Here is an 11,995-nt window from a genome sequence, read left to right as displayed (position 1 = left end):
ATATTCAAATTGATGCTCTGAGCTAAAAAACGAAAACAAAATGCAATTACAAAAACAACAACAGCTCCACCTCCATCATTATAATAGTGTTGATTTTATTATTGTTGTACATTTGTTATTACAAAAGAACATCAAAAAGACATCAAAAGAAACATTTGTAGATTATTTATTTATTTCGATCTAAAAATAATGATAAATCCTCCACCATCTTCATCACACTAAATATTATTTTATTATAATAGAGACAATTAAAATGAAAGCACAATTCACAAATACACACTTCTAAAATAATAAAGTAAGATTTCAACAGAAAAAAGAAAAAAAGAAAGATAATTAGTCTAAAATTAGACTTTATAAACAATATGCTAGTTGCTAATATTAATATATATATATGGTCTGAGACTGATAGTGTAATACATCCAAAGCAATAACTCTGTTGTATTTATGTTTAAAACTTTAATTTAATTTAAACTTTAGTTTTTAAAACTTTAAATATCAAGGCATGATCAGATTTTATTTTCGTGTAAAATAAGCGTAATCTTGAGGCCTTTGCCTTTATATAAGCCACTTCTGATACTAATTGATCAACTAGAAGTCAACTTATTATTTGTTGTTCCTAAAACTTGGATAGGTGACAAGACTTTTGGCAGGTAGTGGATGTTTTTGAAACTATTTATAATAAATGTGGTTTATTTCAGAAAACTCAAACGAAGCTGAAAAACAAGAAAACATGATATTTACAGAATATTATCAATAAGGCAAAAATGACAAACATCTACTGTCTACATTTGACTAAATATGTGAGTATGATTACAGAAATAACTAAATACAAATATGGAAAAACTACAAAATTCTATCAAAATTAATTTCAGAGAAAATGAGACATGAAGCTTTAGCATACATTAATAATGTTGGGCTGCAATGTCAAGCAGTGATGAATTATATGTGATGATTATAGGCACGGGACATGGCTGTCATTAACAGCTTTAACTTAGCTGCTCCTCAAAAATGAATGACCATTCCTGATCCAGCATGAGAGATGGGCGGGGCATAAGCAGCTCATTAGCATTTAAAGAGATATGATGTAAAACAGCTCACTGTGCTTTGTGGCATTTTTGACTGGGTAAAAGGGTGTTTATTTACACCACTATTAGGAAATTAAATCAAAGAAGGCTATAAAGTTTCCTTAAGACTCATATCAACTGAAATGAAATGGGCACACAATGTCACCTTTATGAGGATTTTCTAAAAAATAAGTGCTTTAGTCCTCAAAATTTCATCAGGTCTCAGTTGATTTTGCTGGGTTTGTGTCCGGAGCAGAGAAATGTGAAGCATTTCCAGTACTGCTGTCTGATCTGGGAAAGGAGGAGATGGGTTCAATTAACTTCAGAAACATTTTAGCTTGGTTATAATACAATTTTGTCAAGAAAATAGAGTTGCATTTCCACACACTGTCTGTTGAAGGATAAAGTGGCTGAGCTCATTACAAAATTGCTTATATATAAAGGGGGCATATAATGCAAAACACACTTTTATAAGATGTGTGAATGCAGATAATGAGTAGCCAGACTATTAGCCCTTAATGACATTGTGCTGTAATTTTATTGCTTCAAGAAATGTAACCAAGAAAGTCTAAAGACTGTAAGCGTAACCATTTTAACACTATTTTGAAGGGATGGGACACAGATACATTTGCATATCACCTTGGTTTGCTATAAGAGTACTGTAGGGGGAGTATCATGTTTGTTTGGTAACACTTTATTTTGATGGTCTGTTTGAGTATTAGTAGGCTGTCTGCTTATTATATGTTGATACTGATCCTTCAACAGACATTTAACTGACTATAAGAAACTTTGCAAATATATGTCAACTAACACTAACCCCAACCTAACAGTCTACTTCTAATCTAATGAGAATTAGTTGGCAGGTAAATGCAATGTATCTTAAATTCAACAAACGGACCATCAAAATAAAGTGTGATCTTTGTTTAGTTAAGTTGGAATATGGTTACACCCCTAGTTATGATGGTAGATTGAGTAAATGTCTGACCTCATTATTGAGCAGACAGTAGATCAGGAAGATGAAGGTTCCCTGCTGAGAGTTCAAGATCAGGAAGAGGATCTCCAGCACCTCACTGCTATTAGTGAAGAATCCCAGAATCCAAGGACAACCAAGAACCACAAACTGACCCAGTGTTTTAAACACCATAACCCTGTGGTAAATGAGAGAAAGAACAAGATATTGTGTGTAGTTTAATTCATTTGTGTTTTTGTTAAAAATGAATCACATTCATTACTTGGTTTGTTTCATCTGTGAAATTTCAGCGTTCAGTTTTGAGAGAGCCGAGTTCAGGTAGATGACGATTCTGATGAAGAGAATCAAGTTCAACTGTAGAAAGATTAAGAAATGATCAGTTTAGAGTTTTGTTGATTTTAACAAGCCATGAGAAAAATGTCTGTAACTAAAACTTACTGCTAGTATGACACAAACAGGACCCAGAAAACTCCAGATAAACCCTTTATCATATTTAATCCAGCAACTGATTAGAGGAAAACACAATATAATAAACGAATAAATTTATCAACAAGAACTGATAGTTACAGATATTAAGATTATATGTGACATTGTTACAACCTGTTAAAAAAAAAAAAAAACAATGAAATGAACAACACAACTCACTGTTCACTGCCGTATCCTTCTGGAACCAGCCCAACAGACACACACACCACAACCATAGCAAGCACATATCCAATCACACACAGGAACCCACTGCTAAGCACCTCCTTCTTTTTGGAGCTGATCTGTGATAGGTTCTTGACACAGATGAAGAGCAGCACAGCTTCAATGAACATCCACACAAAGGCGGAGAGGAAGAGGAAGTGCAGAAGGCCTGCTATCGCCACACACAACACCTGGAGAGCATGAGAGAGGGTTATGATGATTCTCAGTGCGGCTGTGCTGAGCTGTAGAGCTCCTTCATCATTCTCACCTGCTGAGGGCGAATGAGGCTCAGGAACTGTTGTGTGAGCAGAAACAGAAGGTGAGCCGACAGCAGACTGATGCAGATGTTGATTCGAGCCACATTATTGACTCCAGGACTCCACTGACAAAGAGCAAAGGACAACAGAGCCAAACTGAAGAACACCAGACCCACGATCACACACACCAGACCCAGCAGCTCCAGCAGATCGCTCTGAGAAAACATGCAGAGAACATGAGTGCCAGATCTGTGCTGCTCTTCAATGCTCTCTAGAAATGTTCTGGTACCGGTGGTGGACTGCTGCTGGTCTGCATGATGAGAGCGAATGTGGACAGATGAACACAGGAACACACAGTGTGGCTGCTGTTGCTGTTTAACACAGAACAACCATCTACAATCCACTCGCTGATATTCCAGTACACACAGGACAGAGAACCGCTGGGCTCAAACTCCTGCAAGAAGAAGAACATTCAAAAAAAAGCATCTTAAGATAACTTCACTTCACAAAATACCCTTGTTCTTATTTATTTCCATCATGTTTTTTCCAACCCAGGCTCATTGGCTGTGTTTTTCGCAAACAGTAAAATACATTGCTCCGGCAACATTTGCTTGCAGCTCGTGTTCACAAATCCAATAGAGGCTACTCAAATCTCAAATACGGTACTGGGCCACATTTTCCCATGTGTTCCTTGTACATGTCTATTTCGTATTTGTTTGTAAGAATCCGGTCAGCTTGTAATGCATCTATCCATATACCACACCTTTCCCTTTACCTTACCAATACTGATTTCACAAATTCACGCTTAGCTATTGCTTGATGCTATTAGCAGATTTGACATTCTGTCCCTGGTGAGAACTCTGAGGTCTGTGATAATTGAGCCCAGGGCTTCAGCCTGTTCAAATAGCAAGCAAGGAGGTTCGAGATCAGGTAGGTCTCAAAAGCTTCCCCTGGTAAAGGGGGAAATGACAAAGATTGCGGAATTATAACAAAATAGGCTAATTGGTAATTCAGCTAATTGGTTTAACAATGATAGTCGCCATGCCATTTACCAAGATTTCACAAACCCAGACCGCTCTGCATCCCAAGTACAACACTGTACAAGGTGAGCTACCAAGCAAACTGACCGTGCTAGAAAAGCTTTGGATATCAGCGGGTGAGGCGAACTCTGATGATTACAGACCACAGATGCTTCTAGGTAATTTTTGTGCTGTTTATCATGTGCTGTGAGAAAAACCACGCGAAAACAACCCTTTATCCATCGACAATATGCCCTTGTTAATGTCAGTAGTAGTGCTAAAAGGGACAGAAGTTGCCAGTGGTGTAATACAGCACTGTACCCACAAACTGCAGACAAACCTATGTGGTTTTCCAACAAATTGGCCACGTTTTCCCAATGAGCCTGTAAATAAAACTAGCATCTGCTGGTTAGGTATGTTTTAAAGCTTGCATGCTGGTTTGACCTATGTGCTGGTCCTCAGATAGTCCAAAACAACCAGTTCCCATAATCAGCACATGACCATCAACAGAATCGCTCTAAATGAACTCACTCTGATGTGTCTGAAGGTGAAGTTGACTGGTTTGGTGAGTGTAGTGTTGGTGGTTTTGGGAAGTGTAGCTGAGATCACAGTGGACATCATGGTTTTATTCGTGTTATTTTGTGTGTTAAAGAACTCGGCCTTCAGTAGATTCTCCATTGTGGTGTAGCTCATGAACGCCACAGCAGCAGATCCTGTGGGACAGAAACAGGGTCAAATGCACAGCACATCCAGAAAGTATTCACAGCTGCGGCATCCCAGTTCACCTTTACAGACGTCTGTTGTGGGGCTTTTGTGCACAATAAGGTGAATAAAAGTTAATATCTGGAAGAGTATGACTGCTTACTGTTTAAATGTATGGTGAAAATCAGAGGATTTTATTCAGGCATGCAAATACTGTTGACACACCTTTTTCCTTGTTACTCTTGGCAATCCCGATCAGATCAATGTCCATAGAAGCAGTTTTTGTGTCCAGCTGAGGGAACTGTTCTGAAGCGAATTTTGGTCCTATCGAGAAAACTTTTACCTCTAAAGAAAATAATGTGAGTTAATCTTTTCTCATGTATGTTTATTATTAGCTCAGAGAGTAATGCATGAAGATTTCTCACTTCATCCAGAAGAAATACCTCTTCAGATAAAGTCTGACTCTATGAACTGTATGTGAAATGATGTATTGCCTGATTCTCAATCTGCACCTTCACTTACCAACAGTGTCGAGAGTAAAACTAACATTGTCGCTTGTCTCTGTTGGTTTCACCAGTGCAGATAGGAGCTTCTCGCTTGCTTGTAATACACGATTTCCATTAGCCACTAATTCTTTTGAATCAGTTGATGGCAAAACCACAGCGGATGTGTTCAGAGCCATGTCCAAAACCGTAGACACAACCTAATTTATGATACAAAAACACTTATAAATGGGTAATAATTCAGTAAGAACAGCAATGCTACACACACACACACACACACACAAACAACAGGACATTTGATTTTGATTTTTCTCCTATAAACGTACAGATAGTGGAAGTTGTGTAACGTTCTCCAGCTGCTGAAGTAGATTCTGAAGGCATCCTCCCTGACTCTGAAATCACAGGTGAGCTTTATAAATACACCTGAAAGACTCTGAAAGTGCTCTGAATAAATGTTTAGTGTTCATTGTACCGTGCATTGATCAGGCAGAGTGATAGTCAGAGCTGAAATGAAATGGCACGTCATTACAACACATATACTGTATAATAAACTGAATATCATGTTTCATTCTAGGAATATCTCACCTGGAGTAGTTGGACTGGGTGTGGTTGTGGTTGTGGTTGTGATGTAAGACTCACAGTAGCAGGAGGACCAAGTGCTGCTGTAGCAGGTACAGGTGTCTTTATTACCATTGCAATAACAGTCACTCGAGCACTGGCTCTGATATTGGTTTTGAGTTGTGTTCCTCCAGTAGCTGAAACTATTCATGCTTATATTACAGAACATGCGGTACTGAGCACCAGTGCAGACGTATGTGTCCTTAAAAAGCACACAGTCATAGACTGGACTGACTCCTGCAGGGATGGTGATGTTATTGCTGAAATCTGTGCAGTAGCAGGAGGACGGAGCACTAGTGGAGCATGAACAGGTGTTTTTATTCCCAGTACAGGTACAGTTACTGCTTGTACACTGATGTGAATTTATATTATAATAGAAATTATGTAAACTGGTGTTGCAGAACATGCGGTACTGTGCTCCAGTGCAGATGTAAGTGTCTTTATAAAGCACACACTCATAGACTGGACTGACTGCAGTAGTGAGAGTGATGCTTTTTCCATAAGACTCACAGAAACAGGAGGACAGAGCCCTGCTGTAGCATTTACAGGTGTCTTTATTACCATAGCAATTACAGTAATTACTCGAGCACTGGCTATGATACTGGTTTTGGTTTGTGTATCTCTGGTAGTTGAAATTGTGCATGCTTGTGTTGCAGAACATGCGGTACTGAGCACCAGTGCAGACGTATGTGTCATTATAAAGCACACAGTCATAGACTGGACTGACTCCTGCAGGGATGATGTTATTGCTGTAATCTGTGCAGTAGCAGGAGGATGGAGCACTAGAGGAGCATGAACAGGTGTTTTTATTCCCAGTACAGCTACAGATACTGCTTGTACACTGATGTGAATTTATATTATAATAGAAATTATGTAGACTTGTGTTGCAGAACATGCGGTACTGAGCTCCAGTGCAGATGTATGTGTCCTTATAAAGCACACACTCATAGACTGGACTGCGTGCTGTAGTGAGAGCTGTGGTATTGCCGTAAATCTCACAGAAACAGGAGGACCAAGTGCTAGTATAGCAGGCACAGGTGTCCTTATTGCCAACGCAGTTACAGTTATCGCTCACACACTGGTATTGGTGTTGATTCTGATATCTTTGGTAAGTGAAATAATGCACTTGTGTGTTGCAGTACATGCGGTACTGAGCACCGGTGCAGATGTAGTTGTCATTATAAAGCTCACAGTCAGGGGCTGAGACTGGAGGCAGATTTGTATTGAATGGAGCGCTATTGCTGAGGGTCTCACAGAAGCAGGAGGACGGAGTGCTAAAAGAGCATGAACAGGAGCCCTGAGTATTAATAATACAGTCACAGTGATTCCTGCATTGATATTGGTATGGGTTTTGATTTCTCCAGTAATTGAAATTGTGAATTCTTGTGTTGCAGTACATGCGGTACAGAGTGCCAGTGCAGACGTATGTGTCGTTATAAACCACACAGTCAGGGATTGTGGCTGAACTCTGTCCTGAGGAAAGAGAGGTGCTGTAGCCATAATTTGTACAGAAGCAGGAGGATGTCGGATTGGAGCATGAACAGGAGTTCTTATTAAAACTGCAGTCACAGTTATTAGTCCAACAAAAGTACTGGTTTTGGTTTTGAAACGGATTTATATAGTAGCTAAAATAATGCAGTGTTGTGTTGCAGTACATGTTGTTCTGAGCACCAATGCAGGTGTATGAGCCATTATTAAACATACAGTCCAAAATATAACTGTCTGCTGCAGGGACGGAGATATTACTGCTGAAGGTGTCACAGAAGCAGGATGAAGTATTATTATAACACACACAGGTGTCAATATTACCAACACAGACACAGTCATTACCCAAGCACTGGTATTGGTGCTGGTTCTGGTTTCTCTGGTAGTAGAAGTGATGTTTTGTAGTGTTGCAGTGCATGCGGTACTGAGCGCCAGTGCAGATGTACAGGTCATTATAAAGCTCACAGCCAGAGACTGGACTCACTGCTGCTGCTGCTGTGGGGGATATGAAACCCGAGGAAGAGGAAGATGTGATCAGAAATATGAGCAAAAATATATGAGAAATATGAGAAATATCAGCAAATACCAAATCAGGTCAATTTCCTTCTTACATAATCAGATTCAGCACACTAAATTAACAGTTTCTCAGTACTGATTCTTTTCTTTCAGGTAATAAAACAAAACAGCTTAAACTGTGTTTATTTGTAAATATTTTATTCCAGCATATTAGATCTGTTTTGTAAGTGAGATTAACTGATTTTTATTAGCATCCTGTCATAGAAAAACTGCAAAAGCATCTGCTAAATTACTAAAGGCATTACAGTTTAACAGTAACTATTGTAAGATGAAATTAATGTAAACAATTGCATTAAAAAAACATATTGAAACACTGCTGGCTTACACTTACAACAGCTTAAAGTGACGACAGTCAACAGCAACCGTACAACACCTGAGATTAAAACAAAAAAATAACCAATATTATCATGCTGGCTTTATAAATTGTACTGTACTCACTGCTCACAAACGAGAACTGCAGCCATTCAGAGACACAAGGTGGCGCCATTTGACAATTTTTGTTCTTGTGATATAAAACCCATTTTGCTTTTAATTTAACCCTTTCAATTAATGCCATTTTTCTGATAGAGTTAAATAGATTTAAATAGATTTTGGCTTGCAGATGAAGGAAATGTAACGTTATGCAACACTGTTCCTGCATATTGTTATGACTTAATTTTAATGAAGTTTTGTTGGGTTTACTAACTAATAAATTATTAAATATACACTTTTCTTCTAAATCAAAATAGAAAAATCAAAACACTTACTTTTATAAACAACGAGCTCCATTATGGGATCCGATATCCAACGGTGTGTTGTATTTTCATCAACCAACCAAAGCACTGACTGGAAATTAAACAAATTAGTAGGAGGAACTTGGGTAATCTAGCCATTATTTTCTAAATAACTTAGAATTTAAAAAAAAAATTGTATTTTATAATGATTACAGACCCACCAAAATTGGCAAATATTTTTGTTTATAAGTTGCAAAAGGCAAATTTGTTGCTAAAAGCTGCTAAATAACCCTGTGATGATTTAAGAACATTTAAAAACATACATATGTACTGTTTATATATCCAACACACACACATGATATATCACCGGCCACTTTATTAGATACACCTGTCCAACTGCTTGTTAACGTAAATTTTTAATCAGCCAATCACATGGCAAGGCAAGTTTATTTATATTGCACATTTCATACACAGTGGCAATTCAAAGTGCTTTACTTAAACAGGATTAAAAGACACATATAAAAGAAAAAAATATATATATACACACAAATAGTATAAAAACAGATTAAAATGTGTTAAAACAGGTTATAATAAAATGAAACGGGAGAAAAACATAATAGTGCAATCTATCAGACGTAGCACAGTGCTCATTCAGTAAAGGCACAGCTAAACATGTGTTCAGTCTTGATGTTTATGTGTCTAATGTTGGAGCACATCTGATAATTTCTGGAAGCTGATATCAGCAGCAGGGGGCGCTGCCAGTAGCTGAAAGCTGATTTACCTTGCTTTGACTGAACTTTTAGAATTTCTAGTGTATATGATCCTAAATGGCAGCAATCCAATGCATTTAGGCATGTAGACATGGCCAAGACAATGGGGAATAGGTAAGAAAGGGGATTTAAGTGACTTTGAACAAGGCAGAGTTGTTGGTGGCAGATGGGCTGGTCTGAGTATTTTAGAAACTGCTGATCTACTGGAATTTTCATGCACAACCATAGGGTTTACACACAATGGTCCAAGTGAACATTTTGTCAACGCCACAGCCTACCTGAGTATTGTTGCTGACCATGTTTATCCCTTATGACCACAATGTACTCATCTTCTGATGTTTTCTGGAACATGATAATGAGTTCACTGTTCTCAAATGGCCTCCACTGTCACCAGACCTCAATTCATTAGAGCACCTTTGTCATGCAATTGTATCTGGATGCAGCAATGCAATGTCAGACACAATGCACTCAAATGGAGCAAGTGACATCACCGTGAGGGGTAGGGTTAGGGGTGGGGTTAGGTGAGCTCATTAAAAAGTATTGGATGCAGCTCAGAATGCACTACACCAGGTCTGCATCCAGACCCCTTTCTTGTGATGTGGTGTAATGAGAGATTCACATCATAGATGTGCAGCTGACAAATCTGCAACTGTGTGATGCTATCATTTCAATATGGAGGAAAATCTCTGAGCAATATTTCCAGTATCTTGTTAAATCTATGCCACAAAGGATTAAGGCAGTTCTGAAGGCAAAAGGGGTCCAACCCAGTACTAGTAAGGTGTACCTAATAAAGTGGCTGGTGAGCATATATACATAGACAGATAGATAGATATCAAATTCTCTGGCTTTTCCGTGTTATTTACATAGATGAATTTCCTTGACCGACAATGAATTGAAAACAGGAAGCTGTTGTGTTTAGCAGTCCCTCCAGATAGAGTGAATCTACAAACATGCAAAATCAAGCAAATGACACAACATTGATGGTAATTAACATTATATTCACATATAGAAAATGCTCATCTGATGTGTGATACCTGGAGTTGTCATAAACACAGCACATTGATTCTGTGAGCCATTTCAGACACTCATTCAGCCAAAGCCTGTTTGAGCCTGGTGTATTTTTGTATTAATTGCTAAAGTTTCAAATTCTAAGATGATTTTTCTAAAACCATTGCAGAAGAGATCGGAAGTTTTATTTATTTGGATCATTTTGAGTCATGTGTCAGATATGATGGTAGGCTTTATGGTTAAGAGGTCAACACTTGCCATGTAAATTACACAGACCAACAGCTCTTGAGGTCAGAAAAGTAACGCAGCACTTAAATTTGTGTATATTTCCACTGCAGAACCACACAAAAGCTGAAAAATCATTATTATTATTGTCTGGAAATATCAGAATTTTTGCATGCAAATTCCAGGAGGGACTGCTTGAACACAGACACAGGATAAAACCATTTTGATGAATTAAAAGTAAAATTAAAAATGAAAAAAAATCCACAACTTCAATTATTTTCCTTTGGTTTAGTCTATTATTTATCAGGGGTCGCCACCGTGGAATGAACCACTAACTATTCCAGCATATGTTTTACACAGCGGATACCCTTCCAGCTGCAACCCAGTGCTGGGAAACACCCATACACTCTCATATTCACACACACTCATACACTACAGCCAATTTAGTTAATCTAATTCACATATACACCTGTGTTTGGACTGTGGGGGAAAACGAAACTCTCGAAGGGAAACCAACACCAACACAGAAAGAACATGCAAACTCCACACAGAAATGCCAAATGTCCCAGCTGAGACTCAAACCAGCGACCTTCTTCAACAGTGCTAACCACTTAGCCACCGTGCCACCTTTTCCACAACTTTAATATGTAAGCAAAAAATCACAACAATAAAATACACATATTTAATATATAAATACTTTTTATCACCGGCTTTAGCCTGAGGTGACAGAATTTGTCAAGTCTTGTTTTATTCGTAAAGTCTGTTTCACATCAAACAAAAAGTCTTTAATTGCTGAGCAACTGATCCAGTGTTTGGGCTTGACTCATTTAAATATCACAGCATAAATGAGCAACTATAGATTTACCACAACAGCTTATTTCAGGTACTTTACTAATGACAGAAAGTAACACTGCAGTGTTCAAAAACACACTATAGTATTTGTGTCAAAGCTGTCAGTGGGACGATACCTTTACTAAAACACACGTCAGTACTTCTTAGCAACCGATATGTTCATATTTAACCCAACATTGGCTTACATGACAACCCAGCATTTTTAAAAGTTATAGTAACTTCCTGTAAATAATTTTTTTTAAATCTAAAGGTAAGATAAGGAGAGAAAAGTGTAGATTTAGTTATAAAAGATGGCTAATATCTGTTTTATTAAATGTCAACGCTGTCTATAAGCGTCTCCTCGAAAACCTACTGATAACAGCTACTGATACAAATGTGAATATGGATGGAGTGACAATAACTAATCAGTTTCTGATTAAAGAATATAAAGATGATCTTACCTGATCTGTTTACATTCAGTGGTCTTCTCCTACTAGACTGAATGCTCCTACTGTGCTTCGTTACATCCGAATTAATGCATGTAAATAAGAGTTTTGTTTTTGTTTG

General features: G+C 38.0%; 1 protein-coding gene and 1 long non-coding RNA gene across 7 annotated transcripts in view; one reads left to right on the top strand and one right to left on the bottom strand.

Annotated features, from left to right (window-relative positions):
- Nucleotides 1–11,995, top strand: part of LOC147847045 (uncharacterized) — a 60,217-nt gene that overhangs the window by 25,614 nt on the left and 22,608 nt on the right. For 4 of the 6 annotated variants that reach the window (XR_015477264.1, XR_015477268.1, XR_015477269.1 and 1 more), the window contains exons 2-6: nt 4,650–4,822; nt 4,959–5,058; nt 5,531–5,606; nt 5,777–5,873; nt 5,985–6,152. This is a non-coding gene — a long non-coding RNA (uncharacterized LOC147847045). Of the gene's footprint in view, nt 1–4,649; nt 4,823–4,958; nt 5,059–5,530; nt 5,607–5,776; nt 5,874–5,984; nt 6,153–6,221; nt 6,369–6,476; nt 6,621–6,710; nt 7,530–11,995 lie in introns of those variants that run through there. The other 2 variants (XR_015477263.1, XR_015477266.1) reach the window with 2 other exon arrangements.
- On the bottom strand, nt 75–11,943 carry LOC110439897 (uncharacterized). The gene is made up of 16 exons (XM_087237807.1): nt 11,890–11,943; nt 8,628–8,706; nt 8,213–8,254; nt 5,788–7,800; nt 5,675–5,706; nt 5,529–5,594; nt 5,222–5,402; nt 4,925–5,044; nt 4,529–4,710; nt 3,268–3,432; nt 2,990–3,193; nt 2,680–2,912; nt 2,473–2,539; nt 2,297–2,388; nt 2,050–2,212; nt 75–1,355 (listed from the first exon to the last, which is right to left on the bottom strand). Exons 2-16 carry the CDS (start codon nt 8,647–8,649, stop codon nt 1,287–1,289), a joined length of 3,651 nt encoding a protein of 1,216 aa, XP_087093933.1. The 5' UTR covers nt 8,650–8,706; nt 11,890–11,943; the 3' UTR covers nt 75–1,286.

This window comes from Danio rerio, chromosome 1 (genome assembly GCF_052040795.2).
Source record: "Danio rerio strain M-AB ecotype USA chromosome 1, GRCz13ab, whole genome shotgun sequence".
Lineage (NCBI taxonomy): Eukaryota > Metazoa > Chordata > Actinopteri > Cypriniformes > Danionidae > Danio > Danio rerio.
The sequence above is the reverse complement of the archived record's forward strand: the minus strand, read 5'-3'. Positions and strand labels throughout refer to the sequence as shown.

Bases quoted from the DNA above. Each gene is read 5' to 3' on its own strand.
- LOC110439897 (XM_087237807.1), bottom strand. From the start codon at position 8,649: ATGGAGCTCGTTGTTTATAAAA. The intron at 5,403-5,528 runs GTACGTTTATAG...ATCATAAATTAG, and splicing joins TTACACAACTTCCACTATCT to GTTGTGTCTACGGTTTTGGA. The intron at 3,194-3,267 runs GTACCAGAACAT...ATGTTTTCTCAG, and splicing joins CCAGCAGCAGTCCACCACCG to AGCGATCTGCTGGAGCTGCT.